The sequence below is a fragment of the Cherax quadricarinatus genome, chromosome 49 (assembly GCF_038502225.1).
Source record: "Cherax quadricarinatus isolate ZL_2023a chromosome 49, ASM3850222v1, whole genome shotgun sequence".
Lineage (NCBI taxonomy): Eukaryota > Metazoa > Arthropoda > Malacostraca > Decapoda > Parastacidae > Cherax > Cherax quadricarinatus.
In genome coordinates, this window is record NC_091340.1 from 26,525,181 (window position 1) to 26,546,767 (window position 21,587).

General features: G+C 41.8%; 1 protein-coding gene across 6 annotated transcripts in view; it reads left to right on the forward strand.

The window, feature by feature from the left end:
* The first annotated feature begins 2,022 nt into the window (after nt 1-2,022).
* Nucleotides 2,023-21,587, forward strand: part of LOC128697051 (sulfhydryl oxidase 2) — a 69,219-nt gene continuing 49,654 nt past the window's right edge. For 5 of the 6 annotated variants that reach the window (XM_070095318.1, XM_070095319.1, XM_070095320.1 and 2 more), the window contains exons 1-4: nt 2,023-2,295; nt 11,777-11,901; nt 13,061-13,191; nt 15,677-15,806. In XM_070095318.1, the coding sequence (XP_069951419.1) occupies nt 2,055-2,295; nt 11,777-11,901; nt 13,061-13,191; nt 15,677-15,806 (627 nt within the window). In that variant the 5' untranslated portion in view covers nt 2,023-2,054. The other variant, XM_070095322.1, reaches the window with a different exon arrangement.

Below are 21,587 nucleotides of genomic sequence, written 5' to 3' on the forward strand. Positions count from 1 at the left end.
AGTAAAGAATAATGCATATTAATATACATTTTTCATTTCCTTGAGTTTTGAAAGGTAGTGTTTGCCACAGGTTTTTTCCTTGAAGGATAAATGTTGCGTTTATATCAGATTTACAGACCAATAGCACTAACATCCCATATCATAAAAATCTTTGAAAGGGTCCTAAGAAGCAAGATCACCACCCATCTAGAAACCCATCAGTTACACAACCCAGGGCAACATGGGTTTAGAACAGGTCGCTCCTGTCTGTTTCAACTATTGGATCACTACGACAAGGTCCTAAATGCACTAGAAGACAAAAAGAATGCAGATGTAATATATACAGACTTTGCAAAAGCCTTCGACAAGTGTGACCATGGCGTAATAGCGCACAAAATGCGTGCTAAAGGAATAACAGGAAAAGTCGGTCGATGGATCTATAATTTCCTCACTAACAGAACACAGAGAGTAGTCGTCAACAGAGTAAAGTCCGAGGCAGCTACGGTGAAAAGCTCTGTTCCACAAGGCACAGTACTAGCTCCCATCTTGTTCCTCATCCTCATATCTGACATAGACAAGGATGTCAGCCACAGCACCGTGTCTTCCTTTGCAGATGACACCCGAATCTGCATGACAGTGTCTTCCATTGCAGACACTGCAAGGCTCCAGGCGGACATCAACCAAATCTTTCAGTGGGCTGCAGAAAACAATATGAAGTTCAACGATGAGAAATTTCAATTACTCAGATATGGTAAACATGAGGAAATTAAATCTTCATCAGAGTACAAAACAAATTCTGGCCACAAAATAGAGCGAAACACCAACGTCAAAGACCTGGGAGTGATTATGTCGGAGGATCTCACCTTCAAGGACCATAACATTGTATCAATCGCATCTGCTAGAAAAAATGACAGGATGGATAATGAGAACCTTCAAAACTAGGGATGCCAAGCCCATGATGACACTCTTCAGGTCACTTGTTCTATCTAGGCTGGAATATTGCTGCACTCTAACAGCACCTTTCAAGGCAGGTGAAATTGCCGACCTAGAAAATGTACAGAGAACTTTCACGGCGCGCATAACGGAGATAAAACACCTCAATTACTGGGAGCGCTTGAGGTTTCTAAACCTGTATTCCCTGGAACGCAGGAGGGAGAGATACATGATTATATACACCTGGAAAATCCTAGAGGGACTAGTACCGAACTTGCACACGAAAATCACTCAATACGAAAGCAAAAGACTTGGCAGACGATGCACCATCCCCCCAATGAAAAGCAGGGGTGTCACTAGCACGTTAAGAGACCATACAATAAGTGTCAGGGGCCCGAGACTGTTCAACTGCCTCCCAGCACACATAAGGGGGATTACCAACAGACCCCTGGCAGTCTTCAAGCTGGCACTGGACAAGCACCTAAAGTCAGTTCCTGATCAGCCGGGCTGTGGCTCGTACGTTGGTTTGCGTGCAGCCAGCAGCAACAGCCTGGTTGATCAGGCGCTGATCCACCAGGAGGCCTGGTCACAGACCGGGCCGCGGGGGCGTTGACCCCCGAAACTCTCTCCAGGTAAACTCCAGGTAAATATATATTAACATATAATCCCAAATATTGTTTGGGCTTCTAGGATTTATATCAGAGGTAAATGATGATGTGGCTAGATGTATATTTATAGTTATGTTAATTTAATCGAGTTATGAAGGTTGTGTTGTCTACATTTTTTTCCTTGTTTGATAAATGTTGTTTTTATTAAATTTCCAGAATAATACACATTAATATGTAAATAGAAATATTTTTTGAACTTCAATGATACATATTAATGGTAAATAATGGTACATATGTTGGTATATTTATTATTTGAGTTATGAAGGTTTAGATGTTTTTTCCTTGAAGGATAAATGTTGCATATTAATAGATTAAGAAAATAATATACATTAATATATAAACTAAATTATTTTCTGGGCTTCGAGGATTTATATAAGAAATAAACAATGATGTATATTGAAGTATATTTATAGTATGTGTTAACTTAGTTGAGTGACGAATGCAGTGTTGTTTACCTGGAGGTCAGCTGTAGTGATGATGGAGGCTCCTGTCCTGCTGCTGTTACTGCTCCTCCTGGTCTCCTCCTGCTGCCTGCTGACTGCTACTGCTTCCCTCTACTCCTCGAGCGACCCCCTTGTCCTCCTCCACTCCAGTAACTACTCCAGGGAGGTGCATGGAGTGGAGACAGCCTGGGTGGTGGAGTTCTACAGCTCCTGGTGTGGCCATTGTATTAACTTTGCTCCCACCTTTAAGACCTTTGCTCAAGACCTTAAGGGTAATTATTACCTTTATTGGCGTGTTTTGATGGTCTTGTCGCCCCCGCTGTGGCCCTTACAGGTTTATCTCTTCCCCTGCCATTAATGTAATGCATTATTATTGTTATTTTTAATTTTCATTGCTTTCATTATCATTGTCCTCATTATCCTAATTATCATCATCATCCCTCTTCCTTTTCTTAATTTTCTTGCTCTTTTTCCACTTCCTCTTCTTCCTCTTCTTCCTCTTCTTCCTCCTCTTCTTCATTTTCCTTCTATTCATCTTTTTCCTCTTAATTTTCCTTCTATTCCTCTTTTTCTTCATTTTCCTTCTATTCCTCTTTTTCCTCTTCATTTTCCTTCTATTCCTCTTTTTCCTCTTCATTTTCCTTCTATTCCTCTTCTTCCTCCTCTTCCTTTTATTCCTCTTCCTCCTCTTCTTTAGCTTCCCTTCTATTCCTCTTCTTCCTCCTCTTCATCTTCCTTCTATTCCTTTTTTCCTCTTCCTCTTCTAATCTTTCTCCTCTTCCTCTTTTTCCTCTTCTAATCTTTCTCCTCTTCCTCTTTTTCCTCTTCTTCATCTTCTATTCTTCTTCCTCCTCCTGTTCATCTTCTATTCCTTCTTTTCCTCCTCCTCCTCTCCTTCATCTTCCTTCTATTCCTCTTTTTCCTCCTCCTCTTCTTCATCTTCCTTCTACTCCTCTTCTTCCTCCTCCTGCTCTTCATCTTCCTCCTCTTCCTCTTTATCCTCTTCATTTTCCTTCTATTCCTCTTTTTCCTCCTCCTCTCCTTCATCTTCCTTCTGTTCCTCTTCTTCCTCCTCCTCCTCATCTTCCTTCTATTCCTCTTCCTCCTCCTCCTCCTCTTCATCTTCCTTCTATTCCTCTTCTTCCTCCTCCTCCTTTTCATCTTCCTTCTATTCCTCTTCTTCCTCCTCCTCCTCTTCATCTTCCTTCTATTCCTCTTTTTTCCTCCTCCTCATCTTTCTTCTATTCCTCTTCTTCCTCCTCCTCTTCTTCATCTTCCTTCTATTCCTCTTCTTCCTCCCGGAAGGCACCTTTACTCCGACTGGGAAGGCCTTTAGTGCTGACCCTAGAGTAGATTTACTCTTAATAAGATGAATCTTTGACCCATACAGGCTTTGCACTTCCCCACAAATTAATAATGGTGAGCCCACAATTTACCAGACTAATGGGGAGGGGGAGGGAGAAGGTTATCCATTAAGACCAATTGACAATTAATTAAAATTGAAAAGTCCATTTTAAAAGCTAAACCCACGTGGGTCCTTCATCTCAAGACACAGTGGAGGCTTGATCTTCCGTCTGCTGAGTGCGAGACAGATGCACTTCCTATTGGCACTCGCCTTTTTGCGATCATAACAGCAATGAAAAATTTTTGGATTAAGCAGATTTACTTGTCTGACTGCAGCAATTATTAATCTTGAGAATTAGCGGACTTTGTCTATTGCTTCTCAATGCTGCCCAGCTACAGGTGTTGCCCATTAAATCTGAAAATTATTGAATTGGGGTCTTTAAAATTGGTTGCAATTAAATTGGGGACAGTTAAATTGGGGGCCAATAAAATGGAGACAGTTAAAGTGGGGGAAGTTAAATTAGGGGAAATTAAATTAGGGCAAGTTATATTAGGGATAGTTAAATTAGGGATAGTTAGATTATGGACAGTTAAATTGGGGGGGAGCAGTTAAATTTGGGTACTTGTATTGGGCAGCAGTTAAATTGGGAACCACTAAATTGGACCATTAAATTGAGGGCTGTTAAATTGACATCTGTAAAATTTGTGTCCATTACAACAGTGTTCAGTAAAATTGTCTCTTAAATTGGGGTCCATTGCATTGGGGTTTGTTACATTGGGGTCAGTTACATTGTTGTCAGTTACTTTGGGGTCAGTCATGTTGGGGTCCATCGTGTTAAGGAACGTAAGACAAAGATCACGACAGCCAGGAAGATGACGTGGTGGGTATTGAGAACTTTCAAAACGAGGGAAATAATGCCGATGGTGACACTCTTCAAATCAGTAGTGCTCCCTCATTTAGAATATTGCTCAGTGCTGATGGCCCCATTCAAAGCAGGAGAAATATCAGAGCTGGAACAAACAAAGATTGTTTACGGCTCGCATTGAGCCAGTAAAGCACCTAAATTACTGGGAATGACTTGAACATGTACTCATTGGAGTGGAGGAGAGAGAGATACATGATAATATACACCTGGAAAGTACTAGAGGGCCTTGTCCCAAATCTGCTCACTGCCATAAAAACATACCAGAGTGAGAGATATGGGAGGAAGTGTAAAATAAACCCAGTGAGGAACAGGGGTGCAGTGGGGACAGGAAGGGAACACAACATTTGGGGTCCCAGACTATTCAACATCTCGCCAGAACATATTAGAAACATGGCTGGAACAAGCCTTTAACCCTTTGAGGGTCGACAGGCCCTCTCCGAAACTTGTTCTCAGGGTCGGCCAAATTTCAAAAAAAAAAAAAAAATTTTTTTCTTATGAAAAAATAGTTTTTTTTTTTCTAAACATTATAGGCTAAACAAAAAAATTTTAACGTCAATACTTACCGAGATATGGAGGCGTGAAATTTGCCAAAATTGAACAACATATGGTAACATCGCCGACTGCCGTCACCCGGTATTTTTCTATTTACTTTTTTATGTACTATTTTCAATTATTTTTTAATTTTTCTTTTTCTGAGTAACTTTTATGGCCTCTGAGGCCAACATGATCAGTATTTTGTAAGTTATTTCTTTTTCAATACTACACAATAAGGGCGTAAACACTGTTGTCATTATTTTGTTTACAGAAAATATTTACACAAACAAACGATATGAAATGTTGTTTATTACTATTTTTCTATATTTTATATACACATATACAGTCACAGGGAATGTTTCTAGAAGTTCTGCAGCCTGTGGAACTCTTTGAAACATGGTGTCATGCACAGTGGAGTTTTGCACTCCTCACACCTAAAACGAGTGTCTCTGCGTTGTTGTGTGCGTTTTTTTGTATGTGCACAGACGTAACACCTCTTCTGAGCCTTTTTCTTCAAAGCAGTAGCAGGCAGTTTTACCAGGAAGTGATCACCATGCTTCAGACGAGCAGGTAGTTGTTGATAATTTGGTGGGCGGTCAATTGCAGGTGCTGTTCCTTGGTACTTGAATACTATTTGTCTGATGACAGACAAACAGAATTCGCCGTACTGTGGTTTGTTTCTGGTGCTCATCTTATACATATTATAAGCATTGAGCATGGAAATGTCCAGAAGATGGAAAAACAGTTTGATGTACCACTTATAACTCTTGCGAACACAATCAGCAAACCCAATCTGCATGTCACATTTGTCCACTGAACGCATGTTGAAGGTGTAATCAATCACGGCTGCAGGTTTTAGAATGGGTTCATTTCTCTCTCTATGCTGCCTGCCACTGTCTGCCATTTCATTAGGGTGAATTGATGACAACAGTGTGACATCTCGTTTGTCATGCCACCGAAATGCCATGATGTCATTGGCAGCAAACGCCTGCACCTCACCTCTACGAGTGCCAGCGTCAAACCTGGGCATATGTTTTCGATTTGCACGCACTGTGCCACACACATCTGTCATGTTCACTCGCAAAAAATCACTGAGTGAGGGGCTTGTGTACCAGTTATCTGTATATAATATATGCCCCTTACCAAGGTATGGTTCTATCATTGTTCGAACCACATCACCTGAGATGCCCAATAACTTCCTGGTATTTTGCAATGTATAACTTCCAGTGTACACAATAATATCCAATACCAGACCACTGTAACAATCAGAAAGCACAAACAACTTTATACCAAAGCGTTTCCTCTTGCTTGGTATGTACTGCTTGAAAGAGAGTCTTCCTTTGAACAGAATCAAAGACTCGTCAGTTACAAGCTTCCTGAAGGGATAAAAATGCGTACTGAATTTCTGTTTCAGATACACAAACACATTCCTAATCTTATATAACCTGTCAGTTCTGTCAGGCCTGGTTTTATCTGAGAAGTGAAGCATACGTAACATTAGCACAAATCGATTCACTGGCATTATATCACTGAAACCTGGTGTTGCAATCAGGGGGTCTGTTGACCAGTATGATTTCACTTTGTGCTTATACACATGTGGCATAAGCATTATTGTGGCAAAGAAAAGATACATCTCAGCCACAGTTGCCTCCTTCCACTGGTGTAGACGTGATTTTGGTGAAAGTAATGTGTTTGCCATGGTGTACTCGTAGTATGTGTTGCTTTCCATGACAATACTTTTCATCAGTGGTTTGTCAAAGAATAACTCGAAACATTCCAGTTCAGTGGCATTGTTCCCAAGTGCACAAGATGGCCGTATTCCACTTTGGCTGTCATCAAACTGGTGGGGATTTGGAACAAAATTGACAGCTTCCTGCCAATCCCAGGTGCGGTCTGCTGGTGGGTACTGGACAATGACAGGTGGTTGTGGTTGTGGAGGTTGTGGTTGTGGAGGCTGGTGTGGTGGGTGAGTGGGGGATGGTGGCCTTTGTTCTAGATCAGCTGAGGCAGCGGCGTGGGTGGCAGCGTGGGTGGCAGCATGGCCCACTGCTGGTGCCTCACCGCTGTCACCACTACCACCACGCACATTTTCCATCCCAATTGCAACAGTATCTTCGTCATTTTCACTGTCTGTTCCTGTTGTACAGCCACGGGATGTACTCCGAGATACACTCCTTCCCCTTGGTATAACATATGGCACACTACCAGAGCGCATATATCGTCGTATATACTGACGCTTCACTGGGGAATATTGCACTTCACTATCACTACTGGAACTAGTTTGAAGAGCTTGTAGTTCATATTCACTATCACTATCATCACCCATGCTCTCATCTGAGTCTGGGATTTGGGAAAATAGAAGTTTCCTCTTGGGTTCTGGAACAACTGAACGTGAACACGAGGGCCCAGCACCAGAGGTGGAAGGCTGAGGGTCGTCTGGGTTTTCTTCACTATTACCGATATTATGGTCATTAGTTTCGGTCAAAACCTCACTAAAACCACGAAACTCATCTTCACTGGCACTTCCATCACTATTAGAACTGTCACTGGGGAACAAAAGTGTCCCAATTCGCCGAGGAGTGAGGAGCTTCTTACCGCGAGGCATGGTGGACATTGTTTACTAAGAGGGCATTCCCACAATGCACCACTGGGTCCCAGATTTTTTTTCTACCGCGCACACCGACCACGCAGACCCATTCTCTCACACCTAGGCCTACCAGCCTTTTCGCGTGAGATTTGAGGCCGCTAGAATTTATGCGTACTAGTACGTCAAAAACCCCTACGCGTAAGACGTACTAGTACGACCAAAACCCTCAAAGGGTTAAGAGGAAACTGGACAAGTATCTTCACCAGGTGCCAGATCAACCAGGCTGTGATAGATATGTGGGGTAGCAGGCCTCCAGCAGCAACAGCCAGGTTGATCAGGCAAGCACCAGACAAGCCTGGCCCATGGCTGGGCTCTGAGAGTAGTTAAACTCTCGAAACTCTTCAAAGGTATATCAAAGGGGTCCGTTGCATTGGGGTCTGTTACATTGGGATGTGCCACATTGGGGTGCCCCACATTGGGGTGCCCCACATTGGGGTGCGCCACATTGGGGTGCGCCACATTGGGGTGCGCCACATTGGGGTGTGCCACATTGGTGTGTTAAAATGGAGTCTGTTAAATTGGTATCCATTAAGTGAGGTCCATTAAACTGGGGACTACTAAATTAGTGACATTAACCTCTTGACTGTCGCAGCCCCCAATCCTGAGGTGTCTCCTGGTGTCGCAAAATTTAAAAAAAAAAAATATTTTTCTTATGAAATGATAGAGAATCTTTTCCCGATTGTAATGACACCAAAAGAATGAAATTTGATGGAAAACTGACGGAATTACGCTCTCTCGAAGTTAGCAACCTCGGTGATATTTACAAATCGGCGATTTTTGCCCACTTTGAGCCCCATTTTCGGCTAATTCCATTGTTCCAGTCGACCAAACTCATAGCTATTTCTTTAGAACTCCGTTTTTTTTCTATCGATTGAGTACAAGAAACTGCCCATTATTCCGATTTCAACTACCCAACAACGTGGTCAGAAATTTGCAATTTGGCTAATTTCACAAAAATTAAAAAATATGACAATTTCAAAATAAGGTCCAGAATGAACAATGCAGACATTCCTGGCTCTAAAATAACATTTTCTTTTTTCATCAGTCATGTCTCCAGGTGCCTCTGATATTACTCTTGCTTTCTATTTTGAATTTTTATTCAAACAAAAAATAGAAGATTTACTGTTATGCAGACTACTGCAATACTGTAATAATTGCACAGATAATGTCAACCCATTCATGACTGCATATTAGAATGGCTAGTTGGACATTTATTGAACAATGACATCATTTGTTTACTTTTGAACATCGGCAAAAATCACACATTTCCCCTACTTTTGAGCTCCATTTTCAGGTTCTTTTTATAGTAAAAACCAATCAAAATCACCTCTATTTCTATAATATGTTTTCTGTCAAATGAGACCATGAAAATTAATAGACCACAAAGTCAGCATTTTAATTAAAAAAAAACGGTCGTAGTTTTTTTTTTCTCATTATACACTGCGTGCTCCAAGATTTTTTTTATATGGTGCACACTGACCACACAGACCCATTTTCTCACATGTGGGCCTACCAGCTTTCTCCTGGTTGATTTGAAGCCGCTAGAATTTATGAGTATATGTACGTCAAATAAGGTGGCTCGTAAGACGTATATATACGACCAAAACAGTCAAAGGGTTAAATTATGGTCCATTAATCAAGGTTTTACTCTAATAACTGTGAATTGGTTTCCTGGTCATAGGACACACTTCCCACATAGGCCATTTATTTTTTATAAGCCTTCCAAAGAAGTTATAGTTGTCATTTTGCATTCCTGTCGATTATGTTATTATTTTGATATGATAATAATAGGAATATCATTGATAAAAACGAAAGCTCCGACAAAAGCCACTTACTATGAAGTGCATTTTAGGTAAACTAATCGTAATACTACTAAAATGAAGACCCAGCATATAATTTTAGTCATCGTGCATTGGTACATCTTGTGTAATTCATTACAGTCATAAGTAGAGGTGCTTCTTGATTTATGATGGGTTACGTTACGACGAACCCATTGTAAGTCAAATTCAAATTCAAATTCAAAGTTTATTCTCTATAAGGATTACAATGTTGAGTTTACAGAAATTTGGTTATTGTTTGGTTTAACATGTAGTAAAATTGAGATTACAGAGTGTACCACTAGAACGCTTAGCATGGCTAGGCATTTCGGGCATAAATATGAATATGAATATGATATGCTAAATAAATAAGTAAATAACTAACTATTGTCACTGAATAAATAATATTACTGTAACTAACTACCAGTATTGAAATGTAAAAAAATGAATATAAATTACAGAGAGTGAGAGTGATTGAGTGCTGTGTATACCTATAACTTTGCCAGAAATGCTGTACAGTGGACCCCCGGATTAAGTCATCGGAATAAGTAATATTCGGAATAAGTAACTTTTTTTTTTTGTCAAAATATTGGCTTGGTGAACGTTACTGAACTCAGAATAAGTCATTTGTCTGGAACGTGTCCGCATGGCCTGAGCGGCCCAGACACTCCATGTGCAGCCAGTGTGCCATTGTTTACCAGCCAGTGAGGAGGATCTCACGAGTCCATACAATACATTTTGTATTATTTCATTCTTTTTAGTGCTTGTAACTGCTAAATAAACCACCATGGGCCCAAAGAAAGCTTCTAGTACCAGCCAGCCCTTTGGTAAAGGGCAGAGAGAGAGAGAGAGAGAGAGAGAGAGAGAGAGAGAGAGAGGGGGGGGGGCGGGGCGGGGAGGGGAGGAGGGGAGGGGGGAGGAGGAGGAGACTGTGCCTTTTTCAGTGATTCTGCAACATGTACGATACTAAAGCAGCATGAGTTGATAAAGGCTCTAGCGCCAGCCAGCGATAAAGTGTAGCATTAACAGTGTAGCAAGTAAGTTAAGCGATTAATCAATAGAAAAAGGACAGCATGAAAGCGACTCCTCCATTGTTGTTGGAGGTATATAGGGCAACTGACAAGACTGCTGCCTCTGCTGCCTCTTGCTGCCACCATCACCACCACTATATAAGGCTCATCTTTCAGTGGCCCTTATACGTACACCCAAAAACAAACAACACGCCACCACTTGTGACGTTCTTAATGCCATATTTTATTCATTCTGGAGTATCCTGTTTCTATGTTATTAATACAGTGGACCCCCGCATAACGATTACGTCCGAATGCGAATAATTATGTAAGTGTAATTATATAAGTGCATTTGTACGTGTATGTTTGGGGGTCTGAAATGGACTAATCTACTTCACAATATTCCTTATGGGAACAAATTCGGTCAGTACTGGCACCTGAACATACTTCTGGAGTGAAAAAATATCGTTAACCGGGGGTCCACTGTATTGTTTTATTATGTCATACTAGATGAATTGTGCTAGATAAATAAGCCGTAGAGCTGATATTTGTGTCATATTGAAGGACTATCTTGTCCTGTCTCCCAACACAATTCCTAACGTACGCCGGAAACGGACCTCTCTGGAACACTTTTTTGAGCGATGGGTCCAGCGACTCTCAAGCTGGTCCTAGTGGCATTAAAAAACAAAGAAGGGAAGTAACCCAGGATAAGGACCTGGTACCTGAAGTCTCTATGGAAGGGGATTCCCCTTCCAAACAGTTGTAAACTCTTCCATCCTCTCCCCTCCTCCCATCTTCCATACATCACCATGTCTTCAATAAAGGCAAGTGTGATGCTGTTATTGTTTTATTCTTCATGTATCATTGTTTTCTGTGTAGGTAAATGTATTCATGTAGAAAACATTTTTTTAATACTTTTGTGTGTCTGAAACGGATTAATTGGATTTCCATTGTTTCTTATGGGGAAAATTATTTCGGAATAAGTCAGATTCAGGATAAGTCACTCTTTCTGAAATGGCTTAATTACGTAATCCCGGGGTCCACTGTACATACTTACATGTTTTCTAGTTCTTTATATTTTTGTCCGCATATAGACTTCTCTATTTTGAAGGTCCTCTAAATAGAATAAGGTTTTGTAACCGATTGAAAAAGTCATCTTGAAACTCATCAAAGGTAAAGGTAAGGTATCCAGAATTGAATAACACATACATGTAAGACTTTTTCACTCACTGTTCAATTTTGGATACACTTTTACAATCACATATACAAAAAAAAAAAAAAATGCACCATTTAGAGTAGTTTAACATGCTTAGTTGAGATTGATATTTTTGCACTTGTGAATAAGCAGAAAAATAGATGGGAAGTTGAACAGTGTTCTTGGCATGTAGCAAGCTCAGTGCTGTCAATTCAACGACACTCATTTATTATGACTTGCCTCGAGTTTTTGTACACTAATGTTTGTTAATTGATTTCAGATTGGGAACACACGGTGAAGGTTGGTGTCCTGGACTGTGCGGTCGATGAGAATGTACCAGTCTGTCGAGAACATGAAGTCATGGGCTATCCAACAATCAAGTTGTTTGCTGCTCGTGCTAGCAAGGTGTTTACACTCGCCAGTTTTTTTTATACACTAATCAATTTTACAAGCCAAGAGCTGTTATCCTACCTCGGTTCACTTCAAGGCCCAGCCCAATCTAAGGTATACTACCACCCCTAGGATCCTACCCACAACAGTTGACTAATGCCCAGATACCTACTTTCTGCTAGGTGAACAGGGACAGCAAGAGTAAGGAAACACCCAGCGTTTCCTTCCGTAACGGGCACTGAACCATGGACACTTGGTGTGTGAGCTAAGTAAACTACCAACCCAGCTGCTATAACAAGGAGATGGGGTGTAGTTCAGAGGTTTAGGAAGGCATTGCTGAATAAGACGCATGCACAACACCTGGGCATCTTTACTGTGGCGACATTGTACCAACCAGGGTGTTATCAATCCATTGAAGAGTTTATTAATCCTTTCACTGTCCAGATTAATATTGCTCTGTGTCCACTTGTTAAAAAAGAAATCTGAAATGGTAGAGAATCTCTTTCCGAAGGTAACTACTGTACTTGTGGTTGACAACCACTAACTTGCAACTATTTTAGTGGCAGTAACAGAAGTGTGAAGCACACTGTGATAAATGGTGCAAGCAACACTATCTCAGCTCTCACAGCTTTTCACAAGACTTCACAATTTTTCACTACCCTCCACAACAGTTTTTCACAACCCATGACAACTTGACAACAACTTGCAAGCCTTTTCTACTTTTCACAGAGCTCACAGCCTTTCAAAGCCTATCATAAATTTTACTGTGCCTACACTGAAGGATAGGTGAGGATGTTACAGTTCTGGAAGTGGAAAATAGTGTCTGCACTCTGAAGGATGGGTGAGGATGTTACAGTTCTGGAAGTGAGAAGTACAGTGCCTACACTCTGAAGGATGGGTGGTGATGTTACAGTCCTGGAAATGGGAAGTACAGTATCTGCACTCTGAAGAATGGGTGATGAAGTTAGTCGTGGAAGTGGGAAGTACAACGCCTGCACTCTGAAGACTTGAGTTAGAATATCACAGTTCAGATTGTCCTCGGAACCATTAAACCAACAGTGACTGAATAATGGTGAATGCATTTCCTCTAATTTCTGCCTCAGTACCATGGTGTTTGATAAGTGCATAAGAAAACCCAGTATAAAGCAATTTATCGTGCGCTTTCTTCTCGCAGGGAGATGTGGGCACTGACATGCAGCGGTCGTCCACGGTGGATGACATGGGCAGATCTGTCATTGACTTCCTGGTAGACAAACAAAAGGCCAATAATGGCTCATTATCGTGGGTAAACCTGCAACCTTTTCGGTAAGAAGAAACTGTACTTCGCCCGAAGTAGTTGCAGTAGTGGTAGTTGTAGTAGTAGAGGTGGTGGTGGTAGTTGTGCTACTAGTAATAACAGTGGTAGCAGTGCTACCAGTAGTACTATAGTGGTGGTGGTTGTAGTTCTGCTAGTAATAGTAGTAGTAGTAATGCTACTAGTAATAGTAGTATTGGATCATTCCATGTCAAGTGGACACATTTTGAAATCATCCCCACCTGACCATCTCCAATTTCAGTAAAATTTTATATGAAGGTTGGCGTGTATATCAGACTAACTTTGGGAAAATTTTAGTTCACGATATGCAATAGTAGTAATGCTGTGACCCTCAGAGTGGAGGCAGGTGAAAATTTCGCTAACCCACGGCACACAATCGACAATGTTCAGATTATTGCTGTGGCAGATCTAGAAGAGTAAAAGTTGTGTAAGTAGACATGTCTCTACAACTTTTGGAGCTGATTTAAAAAATTGCAGTCCTAAAACTTGCATACTTTTACTTTTTTCACAGTATGAAGCCAAAATAGAGAAAAAATTTGTCGTGTAAAATTGATCAAATCTTGAATTCATCTGCTTATATCTCTAGAGGAAAACATTATTTTAGTATGACAATATTGTAGGCAGCTAAGTGGACATCGTCACACTTCTAAAATATTAGACTCCAAACGTTTATAGTTCCTGTGCTAATGGTACCTAAAAATGCCCTCACGGTGAATTTTAGGCCATTTTTGAAGACCAACAACAAAAAAGAAGTTTAGTTTTTTTTTTTTAAACCTTCATTAGAAAGAGCAGATTCTAAACTACAAGATATGTATTTTTTAGACAGGCATTTTACCCTTGAAGGGAAAAAACAGGCCTTAAAATAAGGTGATTTTTGGCTTGCGCAATGTTATAATAAAAACCAGTCAATTTTTCAGTCGCTGTTGTTGTAGAGCAACAACAACTAGACCCTCAGACTTAGTTGTCCTTGTACAGTTTTCAGTGGCAATTTCAGAAGTTATCAGAACTGATATGGACCCATATAAAATAAACAGAGGATACTACCCAAATATTACAGCCACGTTTTTTCAGGATTGCTGCAAAGTGATATAAAAGTGGGGATGTCACAATGCACAGTGTCATCTGAACTGTGACATCATCAAACTTTACCAACACAGTGATTGAATGAACGATGGTGAATGTGTTCTTCCCCCCCCCCTTTTTTTTTTTCTTTTCCCAAGGGAGGGGTCACCCTACCTCAGTGACAGACTATTGGTGTGTTAAGGAAAAAATATTTAATTTTGGTTGCATGTCTGTAATTATGTTTTGTGGAATTGATGCTGGTTGCGTTTGGCTCATTCGTGTGCATTTTGCTATGCTGTTGGTGTTCAGCAAATGTTGTACACTGACAGTATACTGTTGGTGTTATATAAGAGAACCCCATGTATTCGGCACCCTCTTTTCGGTGTTCTACGTTTTTGGTATTTTTCAATTGAACCATTGTTGAGTATGTTCAGTTTTTCACACAACAGTTGCATAAAGGAAGGGCAACTGGTGCCATTTTTAAAGGTAAGTACAGTATTGTATTCACATGAGGTCTTTGCTCTACAGCACTTTGCTTTATGGGTTTTTGCTAATTCAGTGGTTTTCAGTTAAACCTATTCTTCATTTATTCAGACTTCCTACAATAAATGCATTCATCACTCACTTTAACCCTTATACTGCCCAAATGTAGAACAACATTCATGTGTGTACCGCTCTGATTTTTTTTAAATGAAGAGTGCATTTTTCCTGGCATCCCCAAATTTTGTCATACTGTGCACACTGAGTGCACTCTCATTCTCTCATGTCTATGCAACTCAGACTTATCGTGCCAAGGTTGAAAGCACGTAAAATAAAACGTAGATATATGATCGGAGCGCTACGCACGTGAACGTTGATCTCCATTTGGATGGTTTAAGGGTTAAGGATGAAAATATTTTAAGGTAAGTAATATGTGTACTGTATACGTATTTTTTAGGCCAAGCTCTATTGCTCACTTAATATACGATAATGTAAACATGTTATCAGCTTTTTATGTGAATTTGTAAGTGAGAGAAGAAAAAAAAAGCTGTTTCACTTTACAGTGATTTCTGCTCTACAGCAGTAGACCAGATGCTAACATGCTGTATAAGCGAGGCCCTCCCTTACTATGTATTTATTTTGCTTTTATATCTTTTTTTTTATGCCTAGCTTTATTGAGCCCTTAATATATGATAGTGTAAACACATTATCAGGCATTTTGGACACATTTGATAATGAAAAATTGCTCTTTTCTACCCTCGGTGATTTTCGCTTGCAGCACTGGGTCGGGAATCTAAGAGCTGTACAAACGAGGCTCTCCTGTACTTTAGTGTTTTACTGTCAGTCTTATATTTGTGCTGTTCTGCCAGTGTTATGTGTAACATTTTATTATACTTTCAGATTTGCATATTAATGTGTGATGGTTGGTTACAGAGGAGCAGCTGCAGACGCCTGGTCGGAGGTGCGGGACTACGGCATCGTGGAGCATGTTGTTGTTATTGTTGACACAGCCAAGTCTTACATCAGCTGGCGTACCATACTAGACCTGGGAGGATACTCCACTGTGAGTACTCCCATTCATTCTTAACCCCCATTATTTCCATCCATTCATTCTTCACCCCAATTCCTTCCTTCCATTCATTCTTCACCCCCATTCCTTCCTCCCATTCATTCTTCACCCCCATTCCTTCCTCCCATTCATTCTTCACCCCCATTCCTTCCTCCCATTCATTCTTCACCCCCATTCCTTCTTCCCATTCATTCTTCACCCCCATTCATTCTTCACCCCCATTCCTTTTTCCCATTCATTCTTCACCCCCATTCATTCTTCATCCCCATTCATTCTTCACCCCCATTCATTCTTCATCCCCATTCATTCTTCACCCCAATTCCTTCCTCCCATTCCTTCCTCCATTCCTCTCAAGAGCTTGTGGGTTCAGCTGTTTAAGCAGGGCCCTCTTGTACAGCATTAGCCTGGAACCTAACCTGCTGTATAAATAGGGCCCTCCTGTATAGCATTAGCCTGGAACCTAACCTGCTGTATAAGTGGGGCCCTGCTGTACAGCAGTAGCCTGGAACCTAACCTGCTGTATAAGTGGGGCCCTCCTGTACAGCATTAGCCTGGAGCCTAACCTGCTGAATAAGTGGGGCCCTGCTGTACAGCAGTAGCCTGGAACCTAACCTGCTGAGTAAGTGGGGCCCTGCTGTACAGCAGTAGCCTGGAACCTAACCTGCTGAATAAGTGGGGCCCTGCTGTACAGCAGTAGCCTGGAACCTAACCTGCTGAGTAAGTGGGGCCCTGCTGTACAGCAGTAGCCTGGAACCTAACCTGCTGAATAAGTGGGGCCCTGCTGTACAGCAGTAGCCTGGAACCTAACCTGCTGTATAAGTGGGGCCCTGCTGTACAGCAGTAGCCTGGAACCTAACCTGCTGTATAAATAGGGCCCTCCTGTATAGCATTAGCCTGGAACCTAACCTGCTGTATAAGTGGGGCCCTGCTGTACAGCAGTAGCCTGGAACCTAACCTGCTGTATAAGTGGGGCCCTGCTGTACAGCATTAGCCTGGAACCTAACCTGCTGTATAAGTGGGGCCCTGCTGTACAGCAGTAGCCTGGAACCTAACCTGCTGTATAAGTGGGGCCCTGCTGTACAGCAGTAGCCTGGAACCTAACCTGCTGTATAAGTGGGGCCCTGCTGTACAGCAGTAGCCTGGAACCTAACCTGCTGTATAAGTGGGACCCTGCTGTACAGCAGTAGCCTGGAACCTAACCTGCTGTATAAGTGGGGCCCTGCTGTACAGCAGTAGCCTGGAACCTAACCTGCTGTATAAGTGGGACCCTGCTGTACAGCAGTAGCCTGGAACCTAACCTGCTGTATAAGTGGGGCCCTGCTGTACAGCAGTAGCCTGGAACCTAACCTGCTGTATAAGTGGGACCCTGCTGTACAGCAGTAGCCTGGAACCTAACCTGCTGTATAAGTGGGGCCCTGCTGTACAGCAGTAGCCTGGAACCTAACCTGCTGTATAAGTGGGACCCTGCTGTACAGCAGTAGCCTGGAACCTAACCTGCTGTATAAGTGGGACCCTGCTGTACAGCAGTAGCCTGGAACCTAACCTGCTGTATAAGTGGGGCCCTGCTGTACAGCAGTAGCCTGGAACCTAACCTGCTGTATAAGTGGGACCCTGCTGTACAGCAGTAGCCTGGAACCTAACCTGCTGTATAAGTGGGACCCTGCTGTACAGCAGTAGCCTGGAACCTAACCTGCTGTATAAGTGGGGCCCTGCTGTACAGCAGTAGCCTGGAACCTAACCTGCTGTATAAGTGGGGCCCTCCTGTACAGCAGTAGCCTGGAACCTAACCTGCTGAATAAGTGGGGCCCTGCTGTACAGCAGTAGCCTGGAACCTAACCTGCTGTATAAGTGGGGCCCTGCTGTACAGCAGTAGCCTGGAACCTAACCTGCTGTATAAGTGGGGCCCTGCTGTACAGCAGTAGCCTGGAACCTAACCTGCTGTATAAGTGGGGCCCTGCTGTACAGCAGTAGCCTGGAACCTAACCTGCTGTATAAGTGGGGCCCTGCTGTACAGCAGTAGCCTGGAACCTAACCTGCTGTATAAGTGGGGCCCTGCTGTACAGCAGTAGCCTGGAACCTAACCTGCTGTATAAGTGGGGCCCTGCTGTACAGCAGTAGCCTGGAACCTAACCTGCTGTATAAGTGGGGCCCTGCTGTACAGCAGTAGCCTGGAACCTAACCTGCTGAATAAGTGGGGCCCTGCTGTACAGCAGTAGCCTGGAACCTAACCTGCTGAATAAGTGGGGCCCTGCTGTACAGCAGTAGCCTGGAACCTAACCTGCTGAATAAGTGGGGCCCTGCTGTACAGCAGTAGCCTGGAACCTAACCTGCTGAATAAGTGGGGCCCTGCTGTACAGCAGTAGCCTGGAACCTAACCTGCTGTATAAGTGGGGCCCTGCTGTACAGCAGTAGCCTGGAACCTAACCTGCTGTATAAGTGGGGCCCTGCTGTACAGCAGTAGCCTGGAACCTAACCTGCTGTATAAGTGGGGCCCTGCTGTACAGCAGTAGCCTGGAACCTAACCTGCTGAATAAGTGGGGCCCTGCTGTACAGCAGTAGCCTGGAACCTAACCTGCTGTATAAGTGGGGCCCTGCTGTACAGCAGTAGCCTGGAACCTAACCTGCTGTATAAGTGGGGCCCTGCTGTACAGCAGTAGCCTGGAACCTAACCTGCTGTATAAGTGGGGCCCTGCTGTACAGCAGTAGCCTGGAACCTAACCTGCTGTATAAGTGGGGCCCTGCTGTACCTGTAATGATCAGAGATGCGTAGGTTAACCTTCTAATATTCTGTCATGGAAATAATGAAGGATTTTGAATTATGTTTCTAGTATATTATAAGATCTTTTACTCTGGTGACTTTTGTCATGACTTCTAGTGTTTGAATTTTTGAAAGTAAGGCCACACAGTCATTATTGTTACTTATGAATAATTGTGAACATATGAGAACTAGTATCTGCTGTGTAGAACTGCACTTGTTCATTCTTTCCCATGTCTAGAATTATACTGCATCACCCTCTTTCCTGTCTAGAACTTCACTGCCTCATCCTCTTCCCAGTCTAGAACTATACTGCATCACCCTCTTTCCTGTCTAGAACTATACTGCCTCATCCTCTTCCCAGTCTAGACCTACACTGCTTCACCCTCTTCCCAATCTAGAACTACACTATACACAAATAACCTTCACATAGAAGAGAGAAGCTTTCGACGATGCTTCGGTCCGACTTGTGACCATTTACAAAGTCACACGGGTTATTTGTGTATCGTTCCAGTCACGGTATTGTGCCGTTTTTTTGTTATTTAGAACTACACTTCTTCACCCTCTTCCCAGTCTAGAACTACACTGCATCACCCTCTTCCCAGTCTAGAACTACACTTCACCCTCTTCCCAGTCTAGACCTACACTTCACCCTCTTCCCAGTTTAGAACTACACTGCTTCACCCTAAAAACAGTCCTGAGCACCCTGAATCCTCACCAGTGCTTGGAAAACCACAACACAGAATCATACAAAGTCTGTATTAAATATGTACCATTGAGGAAGCCTAGAAGATTAGATATAGAGAGCATAGAAGATTGTGCAGAAGAATTACTTAATCAGGTGAGTACGTCACAACGAAGGAAACATGATCTTAGCTGAGAGATCATCGACATAGAGCAACAACTTAGGTTGTTGTACCAAACAGAAGAAGCACTAAGGGAACAAAACGTCATCCAAGGTATTGCAAGAAACACAGATAATTTTTATTCATATGCAAAATCCAAGCTAAGAACTACCTGTAGAATTGGGCTCTTAATGAGGGGAGGTTTGTATGCTGACAATGAACAGGAAATAAGCAAAATTCTTAAAGAATATTATAAGTTAGTGTTCAGCAACTTGCTAAATGATAGCAAGGTAGAGAATGCAAAATCTTTTTTTTTTTATTCCATCAGAAAGTCAGGCAGACAGACTAACTGACAGTACTAATCCCATAGAATTCAAAAAAGAAACTGAAAACATTCCCACTCACTCAGCACCTGGAAAAGATTCATGGAATTCCTGAAGGGATTCAGGGAATTTATGGAATTCCCTGAAGGGATTCAGGGAAACTGGCAGACCGGACTTGAGTCCTGGAGATGGGAAGTACAATGACTGCACTCTGAAGGATGGGTGTTAATGTTGCAGTTTTATAACCGTAGTGTAAGCATGCCTCTGGCAAGACAGTGATGGAGTGAATGATGAAGGTTTTTTTTTTTTCTGGCCACCCTGCCTTGGTGGGAATTGGCCGATGTGTTAATAAAAAAAAATAAAAAGGTGCCAAGTACCACTAGCATGAACCCTTAGTATTCTTTGGAGAAAGAGCCTAGATCTAGGTGAAATACCAATGACCTTGAAGAGGTGATGTTTTCTCTCTCATTTGGAATATTGTTCACTGTCAATGGCCTTGTTCAGCGTAGGAGAGATATCATAGCTGGAACAGTATTGTTTAGTGATGACAGCCTCATTCAGGAGAGATATCAGAGCTGGAACAGTTAGAGGTCATTTAAAACCCATATAGAGCCAATAAAGCATTTAATTTACTGGGAACACCTTAAAGGTTCAAAATACGTACTCTGTAGCAGAGAGAGAGAGAGATATAGATATAGATAGATATAGAGATAGATATAGATAGATATAGATAGATATAGATATAGATAGATATAGATATAGATAGATATAGATAGATATAGATAGATAGATAGATATAGATAGATATAGATAGATATAGATAGATATAGATAGATAGATATAGATAGATATAGATAGATATAAATAGATAGATATAGATAGATATAGATAGATAGATATAGATATAGATATAGATAGATATAGATATAGATAGATATATAGATAGATATAGATATAGATAGATATAAATAGATAGATAGATATAGATAGATATAGATAGATAGATATAGATATAGATAGATATAGATAGATATAGATAGCTGAAAATATATACAGTAGTCCCCCGTATCTGTGGGGATATGTTCCAAGACCTACCATGGATATCTGAAACTCCGGATAGTAGCAAATCCTATATATGTCATTTTTCATTTACATGTACAGTAGAACCTCTACTTATGAGTTTAATCTGTTCCATGACCTTGCTCGCAACTGGATTTGCTCGTTTGCAGAGTCGATTTTCCTCATTTAAATTAATTGAAATGTAATTAATTCGTTCCAGTGGAATTCCAGGAACGAGAAAATACTTTAATAATTTCCCTAATATCAACTCTACAGCTTATTTATCTATCACAATTCATGTAATATGACATAATAAACAATATTAATAAAATAGAAACATGATATATACACTAGAATGAATAAAATACATGTCATTAGGTATGTGGCTAGTGGTGGTGACAGCAGCCATTGTTGTTGGGGTTTAAAGGGCCACCACAGCGGGGATTCCTGCTCCTGACTACATGCTGACATGTCTGCAGTGGCAGACATCATGCTGCCTCATGATGTCTGCCACTGCTACCTCATGATGTCTGCCACTGCTACCTCATGATGTCTGCCACTGCTGCCTCATGATGTCTGCCACTGCTACCTCATGATGTCTGCCACTGCTACCTCATGATGTCTGCCACTGCTGCTTCATGTTGTCTGCCACTGCTGCCTCATGATGTCTGCCACTGTTGGTTCATGTTGTCTGCCACTGCTGCTTCATGTTGTCTGCCACTGCTGCCTCATAATGTCTACCACTAATGTCACCAAAGAATCGAACATTTCTGCTATTTTGAGCTCAATTTCA